The 21582-nt window shown below is 53.4% G+C and overlaps 1 protein-coding gene across 10 annotated transcripts in view; it reads left to right on the top strand.

Annotated features, from left to right (window-relative positions):
• The window catches only part of ASAP1 (ArfGAP with SH3 domain, ankyrin repeat and PH domain 1), a 344878-nt gene extending 336874 nt beyond the window's left edge, over positions 1-8004 (top strand). For all 10 annotated transcript variants that reach the window (XM_032415481.1, XM_032415484.1, XM_032415490.1 and 7 more), the window contains 3 exons: positions 1968-2467; positions 4446-4568; positions 7016-8004. In XM_032415481.1, coding sequence (XP_032271372.1) covers positions 1968-2467; positions 4446-4568; positions 7016-7090 — 698 coding nt within the window. In that variant the 3' untranslated portion in view covers positions 7091-8004. The remainder of the gene's footprint in view (positions 1-1967; positions 2468-4445; positions 4569-7015) is intronic.
• Positions 8005-21582: the final 13578 nt, after the last annotated feature.

Genomic DNA, 21582 nt, shown 5'->3' with positions numbered 1-21582 from the left:
TCACATGATACATCAGAAACATTTTCCATCACAAATGACTTTTACTGGCCGCGTAGTGTTCCACCGTCTGGTGCGGTGAAGTGTGACGGAGGCCCTGTCATTGCGCAGCCGCACGGGGTGCAGCCATTCCACCGTGAACGGCGCCATGCTGAGCTTTCAGGCGCAAGCATCGCATTGCCTGGCTCCGATCCTTCTTAAGGGATCAGTTCCTTGAACCGGACTTGAGTGCTTTGGGGTTCTGTCCACCCAGCACTTGCAGTTTCTGTTACCCCGTCAGCGGCGCACAGCAAGGCTGGCCAGCCCCGCTGCCCCGGGGAGTTCCCCCAGCTCCCCGTTCACTGCCTGCCTTAGACTTTCCTTTTCCCAGTTTGTGACCTGTAGGAGAGGACTCTGTGAGCTGAGCCATGTCAGCTGAAGGTCGGGCCAGCCTGCGAGCTGGGACGCGGCCAAGCAGGGCACAAGCAGAAGCCGCCACGATACAGCTGTGACGGTTTGCTGCACCGGGGTTCATCTTGTCTTTCTTTCTTTCTTTTTTTTTTTTTTTTTGTTTTTAACGGACTGTAAGAATATCTTTCTGAATATATTGTACTTCTAGAATAAAATTCTTGGTGTGCCTTAGTCAGCTGTCCCCTTGCTGATGCGCACTCCGTGCTTGGCCTCTATACCAGGAGCCATACTTCCAAGAATAAGTAAAAGTACAAATCCTGGCCTCAGAGAACCCTGCCCTGCAGTAGTGGTAATACTCTTATAAGGTACTTAGAGCCACGGCTCTGTTAGGAAATTCTTTACCTGTATTAACTCACGTTTTAGAGATAAAGAAGGGGAGGCACAGGGAGGTTGTATCATTTACCCAAGAGCACACAGCAAGTTAAGTACATGGTGGAGCTGGTCTTGGAGACGTGTCCTTAGTGTCCTAGGTCCCACCGAAAGCTGTGCGAAGAGCTGTGGGGCTGGTTCCACAGACGAGCATCCCCACACGGTGCAGACTGGCACAGCCATGGCCGTACAGAGAATAGGGAGGACCTGCCTAGCACATTCGCCCAAACATATTAAGTGGGCAAGAAATGAAGTTGCAGACAAAGTGTGTGTTGTAATCCACGTATGGGATTAAGTACACGTGGTGTATCACCAAAATGTAGCAGAGGTTCCCTCAAGAGGGGTGAGGGAGGTGGCAGAGGAGAGACCTTTGACCTCTTACGTAGTATAGGAATCCTAGGGACACGGGGAATTCATAATGAATTCTGATACAGCTCCAGAACGGGACAGAACGCAACATTAAATATGATGTACTGCTGGGCGCCTGGGTGGCTTAGTCGGTTAAGCGTCTGCCTTCAGCTCAGGTTGTGATCCTGAGGTCCTGGGATCGAGCCCCGCATTGGGCTCCCTGCTCAGTGGGAAGCCTGCTTCTCCCTCTGCCCTCTGCCCACTCCCCCGCTCGTGCTCTCTCTCTCTCTCAAATGAATAAATAAAATCTTTAAATAAAAAAATTATGTACTGCCGCTAGAGGAATTTTATTGACCTGGCAAATACTCTTGCAAAAGCAGTATTTAGATAAAAGCAGATCAAAGTTTTATGTATGGAAAGCATGTGGAAGAGTCCGGAAGGAAGTATGGCACATTTAGGGGATAGGCTTGTGGAAAACCTAACTCTATACTTCTGATTTTCTGTAACCTGTTTGTATTCCAGTCATGTTGTGTTGTTTTGTTTTTTTTTTTAATTCTGGGTTAGTGTGGACATCCCATTCTTACATGACTGAGGCATGAAATCACATATGGTCATGTGGACGCCTTCCAGGCTTCCAGCTTCTATCCTGTAAGAACAGGCAGTGCACACCTGTGCCCCTGGGTCTGGCGCCGGAGCAGGCACTCACTCTCCACTGGTCCTCCCGGTGACTGAAGGAGGGGGCAGCGCTCCCCCACCCCAGGGCCCCCTCCGGTGACCTCTGTCCCTGTGCTTGCTTCCCACAGTGGCACTAAGGAAAACAGAAACCAGCCATCACCTCTCCCTAGACAAAGCCAGCAGCCCGCCCGAGATCTTCCAGAAGTCCTCGCAGTTGGCAGAGCTACCGCAGAAGCCACCACCTGGAGACCTGCCCCCGAAGCCCGCAGAACTGGCTCCCAAACCCCAGATCGGAGATTTGCCACCGAAGCCAGGAGAACTGCCCCCCAAGCCCCAGCTGGGCGACCTGCCCCCCAAACCCCAGCTGGCAGACTTACCTCCCAAGCCGCAGATGAAGGACCTGCCTCCCAAACCGCAGCTGGGAGACCTGTTGGCCAAGTCCCAGACTGGAGAGGTCTCCCCCAAGGCCCAGCAGCCCCCCGACGTCACCCAGAAGTCGCACCCAGCGGATCTCTCCCCAAACGTGCAGTCCCGAGACACCATCCAAAAGCAAGCGTCCGAAGACTCCAATGACCTCACCCCCACCCTGCCAGAGACGCCTGTACCACTGCCCAGGAAAATCAATACGGTGAGTAGAGGCCAGTTTTGAGGCTTTTGCAAACCCCCCTGCCGCGCCCCGAAACCCAGCGGGAGGGTGTGTGCTCCAGCAACACAGAAAAATCGCACGCTTGTTCACCTGCACCGGCTGTGGTTCCGGCGGCGGGCGGAGCTGAGCCCAGTGGTTAGGGACGCGGGCGCTGGGCTCCAGCAGGTGGCTGCCCGACCTGCTGTCACCGCATGACCTGGGCCGTTACTTCTCTGGGCCTCAGTGCCCTTGGACACAGAAAGGAGCGGGAGCAGCAGCTGAGCTCACAGGCAGTAAGTGCGGTGACCGAGGAACGGCACCGAGCAGACGCTCAGCAAGGGGTCACCCTTGTCTTAAAGCCGGGAGGATGACACTTGTCCTTTCTCAGAGTCACAGGAAGGCAGGTTCCTTCTCGGAGTTCTGAGAATCATCCACTCAGTTCTCACTGCATCTTCTCGGAGGGACTGGAGGCAAAGCCCCAAGAGACTGGTGCAGGCAGAATTCGGTTGAAATCCCACATTCCCTCCTTTTCATGAAATGCTTTCTGCTCTAAAATATACCGATTTTATTTTAATATAAAAATGTTTATTTCCCAAGAAACCCTTTTTTGGACAGGTGCTCCCGGAGGATTCAGTGGCCATTGGTCCTGCCCCCGGCTGCACCCCAGAGCGGGGGCACTGGCTTCCCAGGCTGAGGGAGCCCGGTTCATGAGGGAACTGAAAGGCCCCCCACTCCACACCACAGTTCTGCCCCCGCTCGTTGTAAAAATAGCATTGCCGTAGAGTGTGGCACCTGCACGCTAAAGGAGGGGTCGGGAGAACACCCATTCTCCCACAGGCTGGAGGGCACCGTATTCAGTATGGCAGGTGCTCGTCACGAGGGCACTGTCCCGGGAGCCCAGGCGCCCCAGATGGCCTTGTGCAGGATCCCGGCTCATGCTCTGCACTTGACAGTGGTTTTGTGCCCTCATTTAATCCTCCCCATGATCAGTGTTCCCCTGCGGGCCTTGGAGCTAAGACGACTAAGCCTTGCACTGCCGTGGTTGCTCCAGCCAGCACTGCCCTGGGACGGGCCGCAGAAAGGTGCGGGGGGATTGAGGGAGACACTGGCGCACAGAGAGAACTCACTGGACCCAAAACATGGAGAAACACAGCTTGCTTTTTTTTAATACTAATTATTGAATGAGCTAGGCACCAGAAACCTCCTCCTTTCTCTATTCCCATCTTCCTATTTGCAAAGAACCAGAAGTCCAACAGATAAAAGTGCAAGTGAAAACTGATCGTGAATGAGAACATTTTGGGGAGGGGCGCCTGGGTGGCTCAGTGGGTTAAGCGTCTGCCTTCGGCTCAGGTCATGAGCTCAGGGTCCTGGGATCGAGTCCCACATCGGGCTCCCTGCTCTGCAGGGAGCATGCTTCTCCCTCTCCCACTCTCCCTGCTTGTGTTCCCTCTCTTGCTGTGTCTCTGTCAAATAAAATCTTAAAAAAAAAAAAAAAACATTTTGGGGAACTGCCTGGAATCCTCCCACCCCAGGCCGCCACCCTGTTTAACCAGCATGTGCTGACTTAGTACTTTGCGTGAGGGGACTGAGAAATTTGTTTATGCTGTGCATTCAGTATGCAGAAGCTGCACATTTTTCTTTACATCATGTTTCCCAAAACCATTTTTAGACTCTGGTGTCATCTCTGCAAGCTGCTGTTGGGGGTGGGGGAGGGCAGGGTGCCTCAGGGGTTTTGGTGGGGCTGGATTTCGATCCCCACCCATAGTCTGCCCTCCCATGAACATGATGGGCAGCGTGCCCTCCCGAATGCCAGGCTCCGTCCTAGTGCTCGGGGAAGAGAGAGGGAGCACCCAGCACCTGGGCGCCTGGCAGATGGGCCTCCCCCTTGACAAAGGAGAAATTGAGGCGCAGTGAGGTTAAATCACGCTCCCAAAGTCAGTGTGTCCTTTATTCCCGCTGAAGCCCCGTTTCTGTCTTGAAGGGGAAAAACAAGGTGAGACGAGTGAAGACCATCTACGACTGCCAGGCGGACAATGACGATGAGCTCACCTTCATGGAGGGGGAGGTGATCGTCGTCACAGGGGAAGAGGACCAGGAGTGGTGGGTACGTACCCTGCCGGCCGCTTCATGCCCCCCCAGCGTTCTCGCTGGCTGTCTTCCCTCACCACGGTCATGCTAGAGACGCAGCCGCGGAGCTTTGAAACGGGGTTGGGAGGATTAACGTGTGCCTGGGCTTGCCCCTCGTGCTCGCGCAACCTGTGAGCCGCAGGTTTTTTTGGATGTGAGGCCAAAGCTCGGGCAGGCTAAGCATGTGACACAGCTAGGAGGCAGGCAGGCAAGATTCCGAAGCATCTCTGAGCCCAGAGCCTGAAGCCCAGGGCGCACAGAGGGTTTGCAAAAGCCTCAAAACTGGCCTCTACTCACCACTGCACGCCGTCCTTAGGCTCCAGCCTTCCTTCGCCCAGCCTGCAGTCTGTCTTTGTCGAGTGGGGCATGATACCTTCCTCACTTGACTTCAGAGGAATAGATGAAAAGTGTCTGTAACAATCCCTTTTACGTGAAAACTTGCCCAGGTGTCTGGAGGGAAAGGCCTCATTGTCCTCACAATGATGGTGAGGTGGCCGTGTGCAGATTCTCAGTGACAAGAAGGGCAGCCCAGTGGGCCTGTGCTGTTCCGGCTGCATCGGGAGTGAGGCTCCTGGGACAGCCGGCAGGCCAGGGGCGTTGTGAGTGGTGGCCTCACGTCTCTCCTGGCTGAGTGTTTCCCAGCATCAGCGTGGGGACCCTGCTCCCTTGGCAGCTGTGTGCCACCAGCCCAGAGGGACCCCGTCCTGTCTGCTGAGAGAGGGACCTGTGGTTCACAGTTGAGCCAGCAGAGCCTGCTCGGGCCCGGAAACGCACATGCACGTACGCACAGGTGCGCGTGCACCTTTGGCTTCTCTTTCTTTGGGCCTGGAGAGTGCCTCCAGACTCTTGATCACAGCCGTGGGGATTCTGCTTGGACCGAAGCAGGGCTCTCGGGCAGGGGCCGTTTTGCCCCCCAGGGACCCTTGGCAGTGTCAGAGTTTTGATGGTCAGGACCCAGGAAGGGGGTGCTCTGAGCTCTGGCCAATGGAAGCCAGGGATGCTTGGGAGAACAGAATCACTGGCCCAGAATATGCGGGGTGCTGAAGCTGAGACGCCCCGAAGGAAGTGATGAGGCCTCTTTTTCTCTCTTTCGGGGGGGGGGGGCCAGCTGGGGGTGGCCCCCGTGGCCCCTCCTGCCTCTGTTAGGGTTGGGCCTGCTCCTGGTGGGGAGCCTGCTCCAGAGTCACGTTAGAATCATGACAGGGAGATGGGCTCTGAAGACCCTGGCGTGAGTCGCTGAGTCGTTCTCTGGCCTTGGCTAAGGCATGTCCCTTCCATAAGCCTGATTCCTGTTCAGAAATGGCACAGGAGTAACCCCGCCTCACAGGGACGTCCCGAAAACTCACTTGGGGATACACAGGCAGTGACCAGATCCTTTGCTAAGAAACCTGTGACGACAGCAGAGGACCCAGAGGGGCTAAGTGGGAAGTTCTCACTGGTGCCTCTACCATCGTCCTCGGCGAAAATTCTGCCGAGCCAGACATAAAAACGATGATTTCCAATTCACAAACCCGCTCACGTGCAGGACGCCAGCCGCCTAAGGCCCCCTGAGGCGGGTAAGCCAGGTCTGCAGTCGGTTCACTCCAGCATGAGAGAAGCGGCCCGAGGTCACAGGCCTGGCGGTCCAGGGAAGCAGCCCGGGGAGCCCGCAGCCCTGCTCCAGCCGCCGCGGACGCCGCGGGTGCTTTACGGGTGGAGATGGAGAGGAGAGCTGGCCCGGCTCCTAAAGCCCCCTCCTCTCTCTGCGTTTGTCATCTGAAGCCAGGCGCGTGTCCTGCTCTTCCTGTCGAAGGCTCGCGATGGGATTCTCTTTAACGCGACGAGTGTCGGTCTAACGGAGATCATCGGGAAGTTCTCGCGGGGCACTGTGGTCACGGGCTCGGGCAGCGGACCGTGGAGTTGCCCTCACCGTCTCCTTCCCCCACGGCAACCAGGAAACAAGTTCTCCCAGAGCAGCCCTTCCCATCCGTGTGATGTTTTATGTAATCTCAGCACAGGCCTGAGAGGAAAGGGTATTTTAGCCCCATTTTACAGACAAGAGGCCCAGCAAGGTTTGTCTGAGGTCGCTCAGCAGGAAAGGCAGTTGTGCACCCCGTGAAGAGCACGGACTCTGGAGTCTGCAGCCTGTGTGAGGCCACGGGCAGGTTCTTTTCACGCATCGGAGGGGAATGGACACTCGGGGTAGAAGCTGAGCGTCCCAGGAAGCGCTCCCTCACGGGACGGCCGAGTGTGCGCGGAGTGGGCTGCACCTTCTGTTGTTAGTTGTTCTGTTACGATTGCGTGTAGTCCCCCAAAGAGTGGGGGAGGGTCAGCGTGCCTTCCATCCCGGGCCTGTGGGCCGAGTCCACGGGGACCGTGACCCACGGGGCTTGTCCGTGGGCAGCTGCCGGCCTCCAGCCTGACGACTCTCTCTTCTCCCTACAGATTGGGCATATCGAAGGACAGCCTGAAAGGAAGGGGGTCTTCCCAGTGTCCTTTGTTCACATCCTGTCCGACTAGCAAAAAGCAGAACCTTCAGATCGTCCACATCCTCACGCAGGACTGCTGCCTCCACGTAACCCCGTGCACACGTGTGTATATAGCTGCTACAGAACGAGAGAGTCCCGGAAGGGCCACCTCAGGAGGGGATAAGGTGTGTGTAAATACCCTGTGGGCTTCTGCCCTCGCCAGTGTTGGGGGGGGCCCTGGGACCCGGCGCGCCTTCCTGGTCTGCCACGGCCGTCCCGGGCATCTCGCACTTCCGCCTCTGTGCTGTTGTCCCAGCAGACAGACGAAACCAGGAATCTAGGAACTGCTGGCTTTGCCAGTAAGAGTGGTCTCCAGCAACCGTTGAAAGGCAGAGAATCCACCCTGTGTCCCTAACGAAACAGTATTCTCAATTGTGTTACTGCAAATGCAACATTAGCAAAGAGGGGGGTTCTGTTTTCCAGGTGAAGCTTAGCTCCACGACAGACCAGCCTGTACTTTATCTGTGTACACAGTTTACAGCCACAAAAACCGACCTGGGTATTTATTACAGAGAAGTGCTTGGTTCAATGTAAGTGTTACTCCTTCCACAAAATAGTCACCCACCCAACACCTTTGTGGCATTTTCCGGTCCCTGCGGCCTCGTGCAGGTTAGGCCAGGTGGGTGTATACTGTCTTCTGGTGAGGAGTGCCCGCCCCTGAGATATTACCTCATTATGCAAAACTAAAATATCCTTCACGACTATTTTGACAAAAGCTTAAGACACACCTGATGAAGCTCAACTTCCAGGAACCGAGGACCGCCAGGAAACATTAGCCTCTACATTATGCATGCATTTAGAAGCTTACCCGAAATCTGCCTTTTATAAAGGAATAGTATGGACAAGTGGAACTGTACATTTTTTAACTTGATCGCCATTAAAGCAGAAATTATAAGGTTGCAACAATATCTGTTTCTAGTCAGTCATTCGGCTTTCTCAGAGTGTGAAGTTCCGTCTCCTCTTCTGAATTAGCGTCCTTCACCTGTGTTAAAGCCCCGAACACATCAATTTTAATTATTTTCTTAGTTTGGCCCTTGATCAGTTCAAACGGGTGAAAAGATGATTCACGAAGATGAAAAAATTTAAAAGTCGGCCCTTCACCCCGTTTCCCCACCACAGCATCCGGGTGCTGAAGGCAGTCTCTCCTTCATCCGTGCTCTCAATTCTGCCCCCATCATAGGCGAGCTTGCTGGTCTGAAGCTCTGTTCGTAGACACGGTACTGGCAGGCCAGGTCACAGCCAGGCGCTCGGCCGCCACCGTGCGTGGCGCTCTGAGCCTCCCTCCATGTCCGCCTGTCCGGGCCCTGTCCGTCCGTCCGACCGCTAGGATGCCAGCCCCATCGGTCCGGGTAGCTGCCCTGCCCAATCAGCGGGGCTGCTCTCCGGATTCCGAGGCCCCCGGGTCCTGCTCAAACAGCTCTGTGGGCAACCGCACAGAAAGCTGGTATCGCCAAGCGCATAACCTCGGCGATAAGAGAGGAAGGTTCATTTCGCAGAAGTACAGCTTCCCCACCGAACCCCTAGGAAAAACCCTCTTTCGTAGAGTCTCCGTGCTCAGTGAATATTCATCTAGTTCTGCTTAAGCGAGTACTACGAAAACTTTGAATAACCACCTAATAAGTAAACCTTGCATGACAGACCTGCAACACAACTTCTCAGCTGTTCCTGGAAAGTGAGTTTAAGCAGTTGCTGCCCGGGGCGGGGGGGTGCAGGGGGCAGGGGGTTGCCCTGCGAGCCCTGCACAGAGGCGAGTGTCTAGAGCCCCTGCTCACTGGCCGCGCTTGTGTTAGGACAGGAAGTCGCCGTCCGAAGTGACCTGGAGTCCTGGTTCATTCAAGTACACATTTTTAGTTGCGTTAAAGAACTATTCGTTTCTGTGGCCTACAGTATTTTCAGCTGATCTCAAAATAAACTGGTTTTCTAAAAAACTCAAAACCTAGATGTCTAAAATTACATGGAGTCATTGTCTGTTCTTTTTCTTCCTTTGCAACCACTTACACAAACATATTTTTTAATACCTTTTCCACCCCCTTTCTGGCTTTGTTTTTGTTTTCCATGAGGAATTTGAGTTCTCTCTAATCCAGCTTAGTGTGGGACATAGGAAAGCTAGGTATGAATACCTTTGGTGATCTTGGTCGAGTGTGAATCTGATGTTGTTCTTAAACTCAGTGAGCCACGATCTGCAATTTTGTACATGATAATAGTATTTTGAAGGTATGGAACCTTATTAAAAAAGAAATAATTAGTTCTTTTTTTCCCCCAGAGGGGAAAGTTACATTCTGCAAATAGTCTGTGTCTTATTTTACTGTTGAACAGCAATTGCTATTTATTTTTTTATTGCCTAAACTTTTACATGTCGTGTAGGAATCCCATAGTGCCACCAGGCAAATTCCAAACTCTCATCTGGATGTTACCACCAGACATCAGTACGCTTGTCATTTCACATGTATTTAATGTGACCGGTTTTCAGTACTGTATGTGTTAATTTCTACTTTTTTTAATATTTAAAATTGCTTTTAAATAAACATACTCTCAGTTGATCCCAAACATCTGAAATCAAGCCATTTTGTGAGTTGTCCACTATATTCCATTTGGTGAGAATCAAGACTCCACTTGGCTTTGCTTTGGGGGGACAGATAACACAGGTCAGTCCAGCTCCCGTGTCAAAGCTCGCTCTGGATACATAAAAATGTCCATCGCTTTCCTCAGCTTACAAAACATAGACCTCAGGGCGCCTGGGTGGCTCAGTCGTTAAGTGTCTGCCTTCAGCTCAGGTCATGATCCCAGGGTCCTGGGATCGAGCCCCACATTTGGCTCCCTGCTCGGTGGGAAGCCTGCTTCTCCCTCTCCCACTCCCCCTGCTTGTGTTCCCTCTCTCGCTGTGTCTCTCTCTGTCAAATAAATAAATCTTTAAAAAAAAATAGACCTTAGAATTTTGGGGTTCCCCCCATTCCCACTCCCACCCCCATGCACTCACTCCACGTGAAGAGGGAGGGCGACGCCTAGGCCTCAGGCTGCTGGGCGTTTCCTTCTCTCCTGTAGCTGCTGCTCTCAGGGCCGCCACGCAGGGAGCTGATCCGGGGCCAGGCGCCGGGCCTACGTGATCTCTCACCCTCGAGCCAGCAAGAAGCGTGCATGCACCTCCCCGCTTTACAGAGCCCAAAGATGAGGCTCAGAAGGGTTCACGGACATGCGGGAGGTGCCACGGGCTGGTATGACCAAGTCAGGAGCCCCCACGAGTGGTTCTGGCTCCCAAGGCTGTGCTAGGAGAGTTCCTAGTTGCATTGCAGAGGTCCAGCCAGAGGAACAGAGGTAGAAGCCGGAAGCTACAGCATGGAAGACTCTGGAGTGTTTGGCACTCCTTCTGTTTCCTTTTGAGAGCTTTGGTACATTTTAGTGCCTGTTCACACACCTAGACCAGATAAACTGCAGACCATGCTGCCAGGGAAGATGGGCTTTGGCATGGAAACCAGTGACTGTCAGGATAGTTCTGGGACAGGCTAATGGAATTAACCTGGATAATTCAGGCAAAGGGGCAGCCAGCTTTCTCTCTAATCACAGTGTTACAGTGGTTACGTTGGTTCTGTATTAAACCTGGGACAGTGTCTGTTTGAAATGAACCGACTTACCCCCCTTGGAAGCAGCCCCTCCAGAATGCTGGGAGCCCCGGACGGCCCTCCCCCAGTGATGCTAGAAACCAGAGGAACCTTCAGTTCCTCCCTGCCTTCGGTCCTTCAAACGCGAGACGGTTGATGAGCCTGTTTCCTGTATGTGCATTCAGCCCCCAGTGAGGTGAAAATCCTCTTGAGGCACATCCGCTCGACAGAGCTGAGGTGACTTGCTCAAGGTCACTCATGGTAGCCCTATGAGCCCATATCCATGTGGCCTCGGCAAGAGCCTTCCCTCCCCCGCCCCACCACCTTGTTTCTCCTCTAACCCAGCACCCTGTCTTCTCCCAGAACGTGTGTGTATGTGTGGCAAGGGTGAGTGGTAAAGATGGTAATTCTAAGTCGATCTCTCCTACCCCCCCGCCCCACCATGCGTTCTCATCCCTCCCGGAAGAAATCTTACTTCCCCGGGTCTGCAGGATGTACGTAATTCCGAGCTGATGGGCTCACCTCTCTGCAGGTGAGCCTCAGCTGACCCTGTGCCCCCTCCCACAGCTGGGCACACTCAACCTGGCCTCTCCGGCCCCAGCCTGGGCTGCAGGGGAGGTTACCTTACCCTTAAACATCTGAGCGTGTAAGTTCCCCCCAAACATTCTCTTTGCATCAAGAGGATACCAGGCCTGTGGTTGCAAAGAGGAGCCCCATACTCTGTCCCTGAGAAGCCTGTGGGGAGAGGGGAATGAAGAAGCACCGATCACTTTGCCCCCCCCGCCCCCCCGTGGGGAGCATACCCAGGGACAGCTGCAGCAGGGCCCCCCCCAGTCCTGGGTGCCCTCACCTGCACAGTGACGGCTCACCCGCACTGGGGCCCCGGCGGCAGGGCCGTGCTCAGCTCCGCCGCACTAGGAAGCTGGTCTCGTCTCTTCCAGCCTCACAGCTGAGCAGGCTGTGGCTCAGGCGGGTCAAGTGGCCGGCGAAGGCGGGAGCCAGACTCGAACCCGAGGTCAGGGCCCATGTGGCCACCAGCCATGACCCTGCACTGCCCCTGTGTTGCTCCTGTGTTCGCTGGCTGCCCTTTCTGTGGGGAACCTGGGTCCAAGCCAGGCCGCCCCAGCCTTCCGTGGACAGGTCAGCCCGTCAGGGAGGGTGTGAACCGCGAGATGCAGTGAAGTTGGCCGTTCGGAGGGCCCTGGCAGGAGTGAGCCTCGGAGCCGCTCTGCACATGGAGCCAGAGGTCGGGCTGGCACGCGGGGGTCCTGGTGCGTGTACAGAGTGACCGGTGAGCCAGCGTGTGTGTGTGAGCACAGCAGCCCCGTGTGCAAACGCTGAAACACTTAAGCTCCTGGAAACAGGAATTAAAGCTCAGATAAACACAGCTGTTTTGCAAAAATCTTACCACACAGCAAACCCTAGTCAGAGGCTCAGAAGGTCAAAACTTTGACCTTCTGCAAAACCGCCTGGGAGAAGCCTTGCTGGGCTTCACGCTTCCGTGGACCGAATTTTAGATTTTGCTTTATAGGTCCAAGCACATGGGAGAACAAGAGATAGCAAATGGGCCATCTGCATGCTGGCCTGGAAATACACGAGGGCCAGGTTTTCAGGCCTGCGCTGGCATCATCCTCAGTGTGAAAGTCAGACTCCAGGACCCTGACCTCGTCGTTCTGAGTCTCAGGAGGGCCCAGGAGTCTGCAGCTAGCCAGCATCCCCAGGTGATGCCCATGCACCGCCGGGGGGCACACAGGACCCTCTCATCCTCTCAAAAACAACAACTTGAAACCTCACTTTCGGGGCGCCTGGGCGGCTCAGTTGGTTAAGCGTCTGCCTTCGGCTCAGGTCATGATCTCGGGGTCCTGGGATCGAGCTCCATGTCTGGCTCCCTGCTCAGCAGAGAGTCTGCTCCCTCCCTCTCTGCTCCTCCCCCTGCTTATGCTCCCTCTCTGGCTCACACTCTCTCAAATAAATAAATACAATCTTTTTAAAAAGAGAGAGAAAGAAACCCCACTTTCCCCAGTGACAAGTGAGAAATCAGAAACACAGATTTACGCCACGCTTGACATGCCGTTGGTGACTGCTGAGTGTTCCTTGAATGAGTGAACACACGAAACCTGGCAAAAGCACCTGCTATTGAAGGGGGTGGGTCATGTGAGCACGGGAAGCATCATGCTTTCAAAGGCATGGGGAGTACCCGCCCCAGCGAGGGCCACGGCCAGGGAGCCTCTGATCCACATTTGCTCTGCCCACTTGCGCTGCATATTGCTGACTCCCACCCAGTAAACAGGCGGCTTGACAATGGCCCTCTTTTTATGGTGCACTAAGCTGCAGAACAAAGATTCACAAGAATGCATTGTCCGAATGTGCAAGCTTAGTTCCTGCTCAGCTGGAACCACTTAGCAAGCTCAGACACCAGGACTCCCCTGGCCTGCTCCACCTCCGGATACCAGGCGACGGCTGCCCTATCTGGATCTCGGTTTACGGGGCTAGAAAGCAAGTTCTAGAGGTGACAGAGCAGCAAGCACACCAAGGCTTTCCTGCTTTCCCTTCCAGACTGGAGCCCGTGGCCCGGGGTTCACTTTCCCACCTAAAGCCAAGGCCTCGTCTGGTCTGTGCCCAAGTGGAAGATGCTGGGGTGGGGAGCCAGCTTGCAAGGAGAGGGGAGGACAAGGGAGTCGGGCAGGAGGAGGAAAATAGGAACAGAGCGAAAGTGAAGTTGGCTGAGAATCTGTCGTCTAAAGCTGAACGTGCAGCCGCGGGGACCCATAGATGCCCCGGGAGAAATGGGTGCACGTGCTGGCTGAAAGAATAGTCCATAGCAGGACTACTTATAATAGTAGTGACCTAGAAACTGCCCACGTGTCCCTCAACAGTACAATGGGCGTGTTAAGTGGGGATTCGTTGCACCATGGGACGAGGATGATCACGGTACCAACAACAGACGAGTGTCCCCGTGTTGAGGGCTGAAAGGATCCACCTTTGATTCTCTCTAACGTACAAAAAGAAACCATCTGTGGGGGTTACAAGTCAGAATCGTCGTGGCCCAAAGGGGAACCTGAAGAACCTGGCGGACCTCGGGGTGCAGATACTATTCTATTCCTTTCTCTGGGTGCTGTTCATACATGTTTTTTCAGTTGGTGACAGTTCAGTGAGCTGTTGGCTTCTGATATGTGCACTTTCCTGTACGTGTTACTCTCAGTGGCATGCTGATAAAGGTGTAGCCAGCCCTCAGAAAATAGATCTTTAAAAGCCCTTCTTTGTAGCAATTCCCCATTCCCGTGGTGGAAATATTTCTGGCACGGCTGACTACCAGCCACTGATGTGATGTCACTGAGTGCCACGTTGGGAAAAGAGGCAAACAGTCCGTCCTTGCGAGTTGGATTGAGTCAACTCCAGTGGTCCGCTGGTTATACTTCAACAAAAGATTTATTTAAAAAAAAGTCTGGGGCCCCTGGGTGGCTCAGTTGGTTAAGCGTCGGCTCTTGATGTCGGGTCAGGTCATGATCTCAGGGTTGTGGGATCGAGCTCCACGTCGGGCTCTGTGCTCAGTGGGGAATCTGCTCTACATTCTCCCTCTCCTTCTGCCTCTGCCCCTCCCCCTGCACGCTCTCCCTCTCAAATAAATAAACAAATCTTTAAAAAATAATAAAACAGAAAATAAAGTCTCCTAGAAAGGAGAGCTGAGCCTAAGGACTAATCGGGGCAAGCCCCTTATGAGCTACCTGCCTCCTTGGCCCTCTGCCGGTGACACCTGTCACCTACCTCCCACTTCCCAACTCTTTTTTTTTAAACATGTAACAGCTTTATTTCAATATAATTCATATACCATACAATTCACCCATTTAAAGTACACATTTCAGGGGTTTTTAGCGTATTCCCAGAGTTGTACAACCATCACCACACTCAACTCTAGAACCTCCACTCCAAAAAGAAACCCCATACCCATTAGTCACCCCTCAGTTCCACCAGCCCTTGACAATCACTAATTTACTTCCCCATCTATACAGATTTGTCTCTTTTAGATGTTTCCTGTAAGTGGAATCATAAGATACATGGTCCTCTCTGACTGGCTTCTTTTATTTAGCGGAGTGTCTTCCAGGTTCGTCTGTGTTGTCATATACATCCGTATTTTCTTTCTTTCTAGTGCCAGGTCATGCTGCACCCTGGGAATAGACTTCATTTTGTTTATCCAGTGAGGAGCATTTGGGTTGTTGCCCCCGGTGTGACTGTTAGGAGTCAGGCTGCTGTGAACATTGGTGTGTCAGGGTCTGTGTGGACCTATGCCCTCCGGTCTCTCGTACGCCCACCCAGGAGCTGAGCTGCCGGGGCCTGGGTAACGCGCTGGCTGCCCATCTGAGGAGCTGCCAGCCTTTTCCACAGCGGCGGCGCCATTTCACGTCCCTGCCAGCTGTGCACGCGGGCTCCGGTTTCTCCACGTCCTCGACAACACTGTTTAGCGTCTGCCTTTTGTATCGTAGCCACGTGGGTGCGCAGTGGCGTCTCGTGGTGGTGGTGGCCTATGTCTCCCTGACGACGAACGCCATGAACATCTCACGTGCTTACTGGCCACGGCTAACTCTTCTATAGAAATGGCACGTAGAACCTTTGCCCATTCTAGAATTGGATTATTTTTTTTTGTTTTTACTGAGTTGTAGCAGTTCTTTATATATCCTGGAGACAAGTCCCTTTCAAATCGATGGTTTGCAAAAATTTTCTCCCATTCTGTGGGTGGTCTTTTCCTTCCACTCTTAGAAACGAATGTGTCTTCAAGAGGATGGGACGTTCGGGAATCACAGACTAAGGCCTTCAAAGCCGGCCCGAGAACCTGAAAATGTGAGGTGGCCTTTGGGTTTCTCTGGTAAGACTGTTGTTCCGGCCAAACGAAGCGTTTCCGTGGCCTCTGGAAGCAGAGCTGTGGGCTGTGGATTCTCCGGCCCTGGGTTTGAGGTTGCGCGTTGCCCTCTCGGCTGAGTGAACGTGGGCCAGTGGGCCTGCCCCTCCGCCCTTCGTTTGCCCATGAAGCGTGGACTCCACCGCTGCCCTCACAAAATGGACAGAGAACGGACAACTCGGGACATTTCACAATAGGCCCTCCTGAATAATTCAAGTGTGTGTACATTTCACTTTGATCAATACCTTTTTGGTAAAACGTAAGAGCTGCATCTGGTCTGGTATAAATTAGGGGCTCCATAAATGATACTCCCCTCCCTCCCCCTGCTGTTCATGCCGAAGAGCCTGGCACAACTCCTTCACCCTCTACCTCCAGATCATTCTTTTTTTTTTCTAGATTTTATTTATTTATTTGACAGAGACAGCGAGAGAGGGAACACAAGTAGGGGGAGTGGGAGAGGGAGAAGCAGGCTTCCCGCTGAGCAGGGAGCCTGATGCGGGGCTCGATCCCAGGACCCTGGGATCATGACCCGAGCCAAAGGCAGCCGCCCAACTGACTGAGCCACCCAGGCGCCCCTACCTCCAGATCATTCTTAATTGTTCCTACTGCTTTTAGTAGAGGAAGCTTGAACCCGCGACCTCATAGGGCGGCGGGGGAGGATGAAAGAGCTAAATATTCTTGCTTTTGCTTTGTCTTCTTACTACATCAGAGGCAAAGAGAAGAGTTTCCCAGCTTCTTGGGCCCCTAAGAACTTGAACAACAACTGAAAACAAAAGGAAGTGTTCTTTTGCTCTCCTCTCGCGAGGAAAGCCTTCCGGCCCCGGTAAGGGTTTCTCGGTCTCCCCCACAGCACCACCCCCACCCCACAGAGGGGGGCCCCCCCGCCCCCCAGGAGCCTCGGGCCTGGCCTCTGCGCTCTGCCACCCTGCCCGCGCCCTCAGCCAGCACGCCGCAGCCGCCGGAGGCCCTGGAAGAGCTGAGCGGAGAGCAGGTCCCGCAATGCTCCCCTTGCCCCTGCCGCCGCACCCCTGCCTCCCTGCCCAGGGTGTGCGTGTCTGCTCCCCTCGCCCTCACCTGTGGGTCCCATGCCGGCACGTCAGGAACACGAGTCCTGCACCCCAGCCTCGGCTTTCCACGGGGCACCGGATTCTGCACCTGGAGCAGATCCCCCCCAGGTGATTCTGATGTGGCGGGTCATGGACTGTGCTTTGAAAAATAACACTGAAGTTTTTTTGTTTTTTGCTTTTTTTTGTAAATCAAAGCAACATGTGACTATGAAAGCGTGGATGGAAATGGCCTGGGGCCTGGCCTGGCCTCTACCGGGGCTTCGGCTGAGCAGGTGCGCTGCCCTGGTCCGCTCCCCAGCTCCCGGGGGGCTCCAGAGGCTCCAGGGCTCGGCCACTGCCCAGACAGGAAGGTCCTGCAAGGCCCCGGCTGTATCTGCCCTCTTCTTGCTCCCCGTCGCAGTGAGCACATCACGGGGCCTCAAATTCTCATCTTTAGAAAGGGGGAAGAAGCCTGACCCCATCCCACCAAAATTATGCTGAGAGAAGAATGACATGAAGTGGTGGTCTTTCCCTCTGGCCTGGTAGAGAGTATTCAAAAACAACTTAGTCCCAACTCCTCTCGAAATCAAATCCAGTAATCAAATGACACTATTATGAATGCAATTCTGCTCGAGCCCGTGTCCAATCCGAAGGGGAGAAGGAATGGGGGGGCAGCAGGGGCAGGGGGAGGATAGGAAGCACCCCCTGGATCACCACCACCCCCCCCAGCACCGCGAATCCAGGAAGCTGGAGCCTGGGGTTCCGTCCTGGCTTGGCTCCAACCCATGGGATGGACCATGAGCAAGCCTTTTCTCTTCTACAGTTTAGCTTCTTCATCTGGAGAACAGGGAGTAACAGCTTTGCCTGTCCTGGCCCTACTGGGGGGGGGGGGGGGGAGAGAGAGAGTGTGTGTGTGTGTATGTGCCCATGTGTGTTCTTGCTGTGACGGTGAGTGTCACTTCAAAATTCACATGCTGAGATCCTACCCCCCGGTGTGAGGGTATGTGGAGGCGGGGCCTTTGGGAGGTGATGAGGTCATGAGGGTGGAGCCTTCCTGAATGGGGTCAGTGCCCCTCACTCCCTCACCTCTATCCCCCCGGCCCCCGGCCCAGGACACAGCAAGCAGAAAGCCCTCTTCCGAAGCAGACCCCCACCAGACACCAAACCTGCCGGTGCCTTGATCATGGAGTTCCCAGCCTCTGGGGGGAAATAAATAAAGAGAAATAAATGTCTGTTTTAAACTCCTAGGTCCATGGTAATTTGTTATGGCAGCCCGGATTGAGACAGTTCTTGTGTGTGTGTGCGTGGATGCATGCGTTTGGGCTTGTGTGTTAAGCTTTGAGCACGCTAAATCCCTGTTCTGGTAGATGAGATGATTTTCCCCTTACCCTGAGCTTCTGGAAGGTGTGCAGTCTCTTGCCCTCCTGGCTTCGCTGCTCTGATGAAATACTCAGGGGCCCAGAGGCTCAGTCCTAGCTCCCAGGAGCCCCAGTTGGCTTCCCGGTGCCCTGGGGACGCGGGTCAGGGCTTCAGGATGCTGAGCTCCCCCCGCCGCAGAAGGCATCTGTCCTGGCCCCTCCCAGGGCCTGTCTGAGGAGAAGGCAGCAGTGGGACCCCCCCCGTGTGCTCCAGAGGAACCCTGGGGGCCCAGGGAGCTCAAGCCACTTGCCCAGGTGTTTACTGAACACTTACTCTTTGCCACACAGCCTTCTAAACATTTCACATATCTTGGTGTGTTTTAGCCTCAAAGAAAGTATATAAAATAAGTTCTCTTATTACTTCCACTCTGCAGATGAGGCCACCGGGGCTGAGTGGGCGTATTTTCCTGTTGCCGCCATAACAAATTACCACAGACTCATGGTCTACAACAACACAAACTTAATCCCCCACCGTTCTGGACATCAGGAGTCTAAAACCAAGGTGCTGGTGGGGCTGTGTTCCTTCTGGAGACCAGGGGAGGATCCCTCTCCTTGGCTTTTCCGGTTTGTAGAGGCTGCCTGCCCTTCCTTGGCTGGGGGCCCCTCCTCCCTCTTCCAAGTGTGTGGAATGTTCCGATGTCATCTCCCTTTTCTTGCTTCGTCCCTCTCGCCGCCCTGTGTATGTAACTACCTCGTGATGACATTGGGCCCGCCCCGATTATCCAGAACCATCTCCTGGTCTCAAAAACCTTAATGACATCTGCACAGTGCCTTGGGCCATGTGAGGTAAGCTACTCACAGGTCCCAGGAATAAGGACGTGGACAACTTTGGGGTGGTGGTGCGGGGCAGGGGGAGGTGCTGTAGTCTGTCACCGAGAGCTCAAACAGGTTTCCCCAAGTCGCACAGCTGGAGCGTAGAGGTCTGGGGGGTGCATGTCCGGTGGGGGGGGTGGGGGCCGGCTTCCTCAAGCCCCTGGCAGTGCGTGTTTGCGATCCGTTCCCATACCCGGCGGCTTTCCCACCGTGGCAAGCGGGCAGGGCTCGCACCTTGCTCTGCCCTTGGCCCTTGGCACCTGGCAGCTGCCCTTCCCCCCACCCGCACTCCCCGGCCACGAATGGACAGGGACGGTGGTCCCCAGGAATCCCAGCCTCGCGTGACGGGCCTCCAGGTCTCTAACCTCCTTCCAGTACGAGGCAACCTCTCCGAGTGCCTGGATGCCTGTCTTCCTGCAGTGACATCGAGGTCTCTTCCTGCTGGCTCAGCAAGCTTTTACTGTGCACCTACTATGTGCCAGGGCCCTGGGACGCAGAGGAAAATCACCACCCATCATGCCCCTGTGGACACTCAGGGTCAAGTCAACAAAACAAATGCCCGCGATACCCACATAAAGCCGTTCCCAGGAGGCTGGCAGCCTAAAGTATAATAATCCTGTTCGCAATACATGAGAGGCACAAAATATACTAATGCACTGACCAAAATTCCAACTCTTGGACATTTTCCCTAAGAAAAACACAAGATTTATACCATTCTGTGATTGTAAAAACACACGTGACTAGTTAATTCCGGTACATCCACCCAGTAAAATACATAGCCACGAAAAGAACTACAGAACATGCAAACATGCTTAATACATGATGTTTTCAGAGCGTGAGCTAACAGCCACCCACCCACAGGAGACTAATTCACAAAGTTAAGGTGCATCCTGACAACAGCAGTAACAGCTGTGCAAAAGCAGGTGGAAATTGTCCCATGTGTCAGAGGAGAAAGATCTCCGTACATACGCGGTTTACGCACAGAAAAATTCTGGACGGATTGCAGTGCCGTAGCTCCGAGGTCAGAACTATAAGTCTGTAGCTTTTTATACGTATAATTCAGGGGTGCGTGGCTGGCTCCGTCGGAAGAACGTGCGACTTTTGATCTCGAGGTTGTAAGTTTGAGCCCTACGCTGGGTATAGAGGTTACTTAAAATACAAAAAAAAAAATTAAATAAAAAATCTATATTCTATATATTACATATAAAATATATAATAAGCTAGGGGTGACAAGTCTTGGCATAACCACTTTGCAAAGCATGCAGTAGTTTCAATAAATTTGAAGCTACGCATATCTACCTCTGACCCAGTCGCTTCACTCTTGGGTACAAATGAGTTCTCCCTTACCCGAGCACGAGGAGACAGGGAAAAGACTATCCCTGCAAAAGCCCTGTCTAAAAGAGCAAAATATTGGAATAATGCAGATGTCATCTGCAGAAGAATCGACAAAACAATTGTGGTCACTTCATACAGTGGAACACTTAGGAAGCGTTGATAAATTCTTGGAACGAATTAATCAGATTTTCTAGGTGCTGTTCTCATGCCTAGAAAACACCCATTCTCCTGGAGCTTGCAGGGCAACAGAGCAGGGGGGAGAACAGACGGCTGGAGAGGCAGAGACTCCTGGGTTTCCACGTGGTGGTAATGAACCACTATGAATCACTCCATGAACACACCAGGGCTACATGTAGCCACATGAATAGTGCTGAGCAAGAAAGAAAGGTACAGAAGGATTCATACAACATGAATATGTCATTTTAAAAATCTACAAAATTCTATGTATTGTCTATAGATCCGCAACGAGTAAGGACAGACTCACAGAGGGGAGGGGGCCATGGCTCAGCAGGTGACACAGGGTTTCCCTGTCTCATCTCCTCCTCCCAAAGCAAAGGAAAGAAGAAAGGAGGGAGAGAAGGAAGGAAGGGAGGAAGAGAGAGATCCGATGGAAACATGGCAGAACATGGAGATATGACAGAGCATATGGGAGGGTTGGCCGTGGAGGGAAGGGTGTGACATGCCCCCGTTTGGTGGCAAGAAGAGGGAAGGGCATTTCTGGGGGAAGGAGCTGCTGACAGGTAGATCACAGACACGCGATTTTTCTCTCCTCATGCTGAACCTCTTTCACCGCTATAAAGAAATGAACACCCAAACTGTTTTTCTTTCCTGGACGTAAGTGGTGGTCAGGATGGCCTCCCCTCCATCCTGCCCCACATCATGCTCAACTTTATTTGGCCACTTTGCTTGGTTTTCTACCCTCGTTTGCCCTTCTTCTTTGTGAAATTTCAGTCAGAGGTTGCTCAGAAAGTATATGGGATTTTCGTGAAAAGCCCAGCTGCCCAGCCTCACAGTCCGGGGCTGAGGAAGGTCTTCTGCTTTGTGAGCTCTTCTGAGAAACAGTGCACCTGCTAGGTGCCGGGCCCTGTTCTGCGTGCTCAGGAATAAGATAAACAAGATCCCCAGTTTCTGGAAGTTTACACTCAGTGGGAAGAAACAGAAAAGACGTTAGTGAAGTAGTATCTGGTAAGAGCCGTGCAGAGCATCTAACAAAATCATCTGATCGTGACTAGTGTCACTTGGTAATCCCAGGGTCCGTTAGAGACTTGTTTCCTTCAATGAGGTTTAAAGCGAATTTTCGTCTATCCAAAAAATAAAAATCTGTTTTAGGCTTATGATTCTCTTTCACTAAAAAAGAGGGAATTCAGGGTAAAACAGTGTCA

The sequence above is a fragment of the Phoca vitulina genome, unplaced genomic scaffold, assembly GCF_004348235.1.
Source record: "Phoca vitulina isolate PV1807 unplaced genomic scaffold, GSC_HSeal_1.0 scaffold18, whole genome shotgun sequence".
Lineage (NCBI taxonomy): Eukaryota > Metazoa > Chordata > Mammalia > Carnivora > Phocidae > Phoca > Phoca vitulina.
This window is presented reverse-complemented; position numbering and strand designations above follow the sequence as displayed.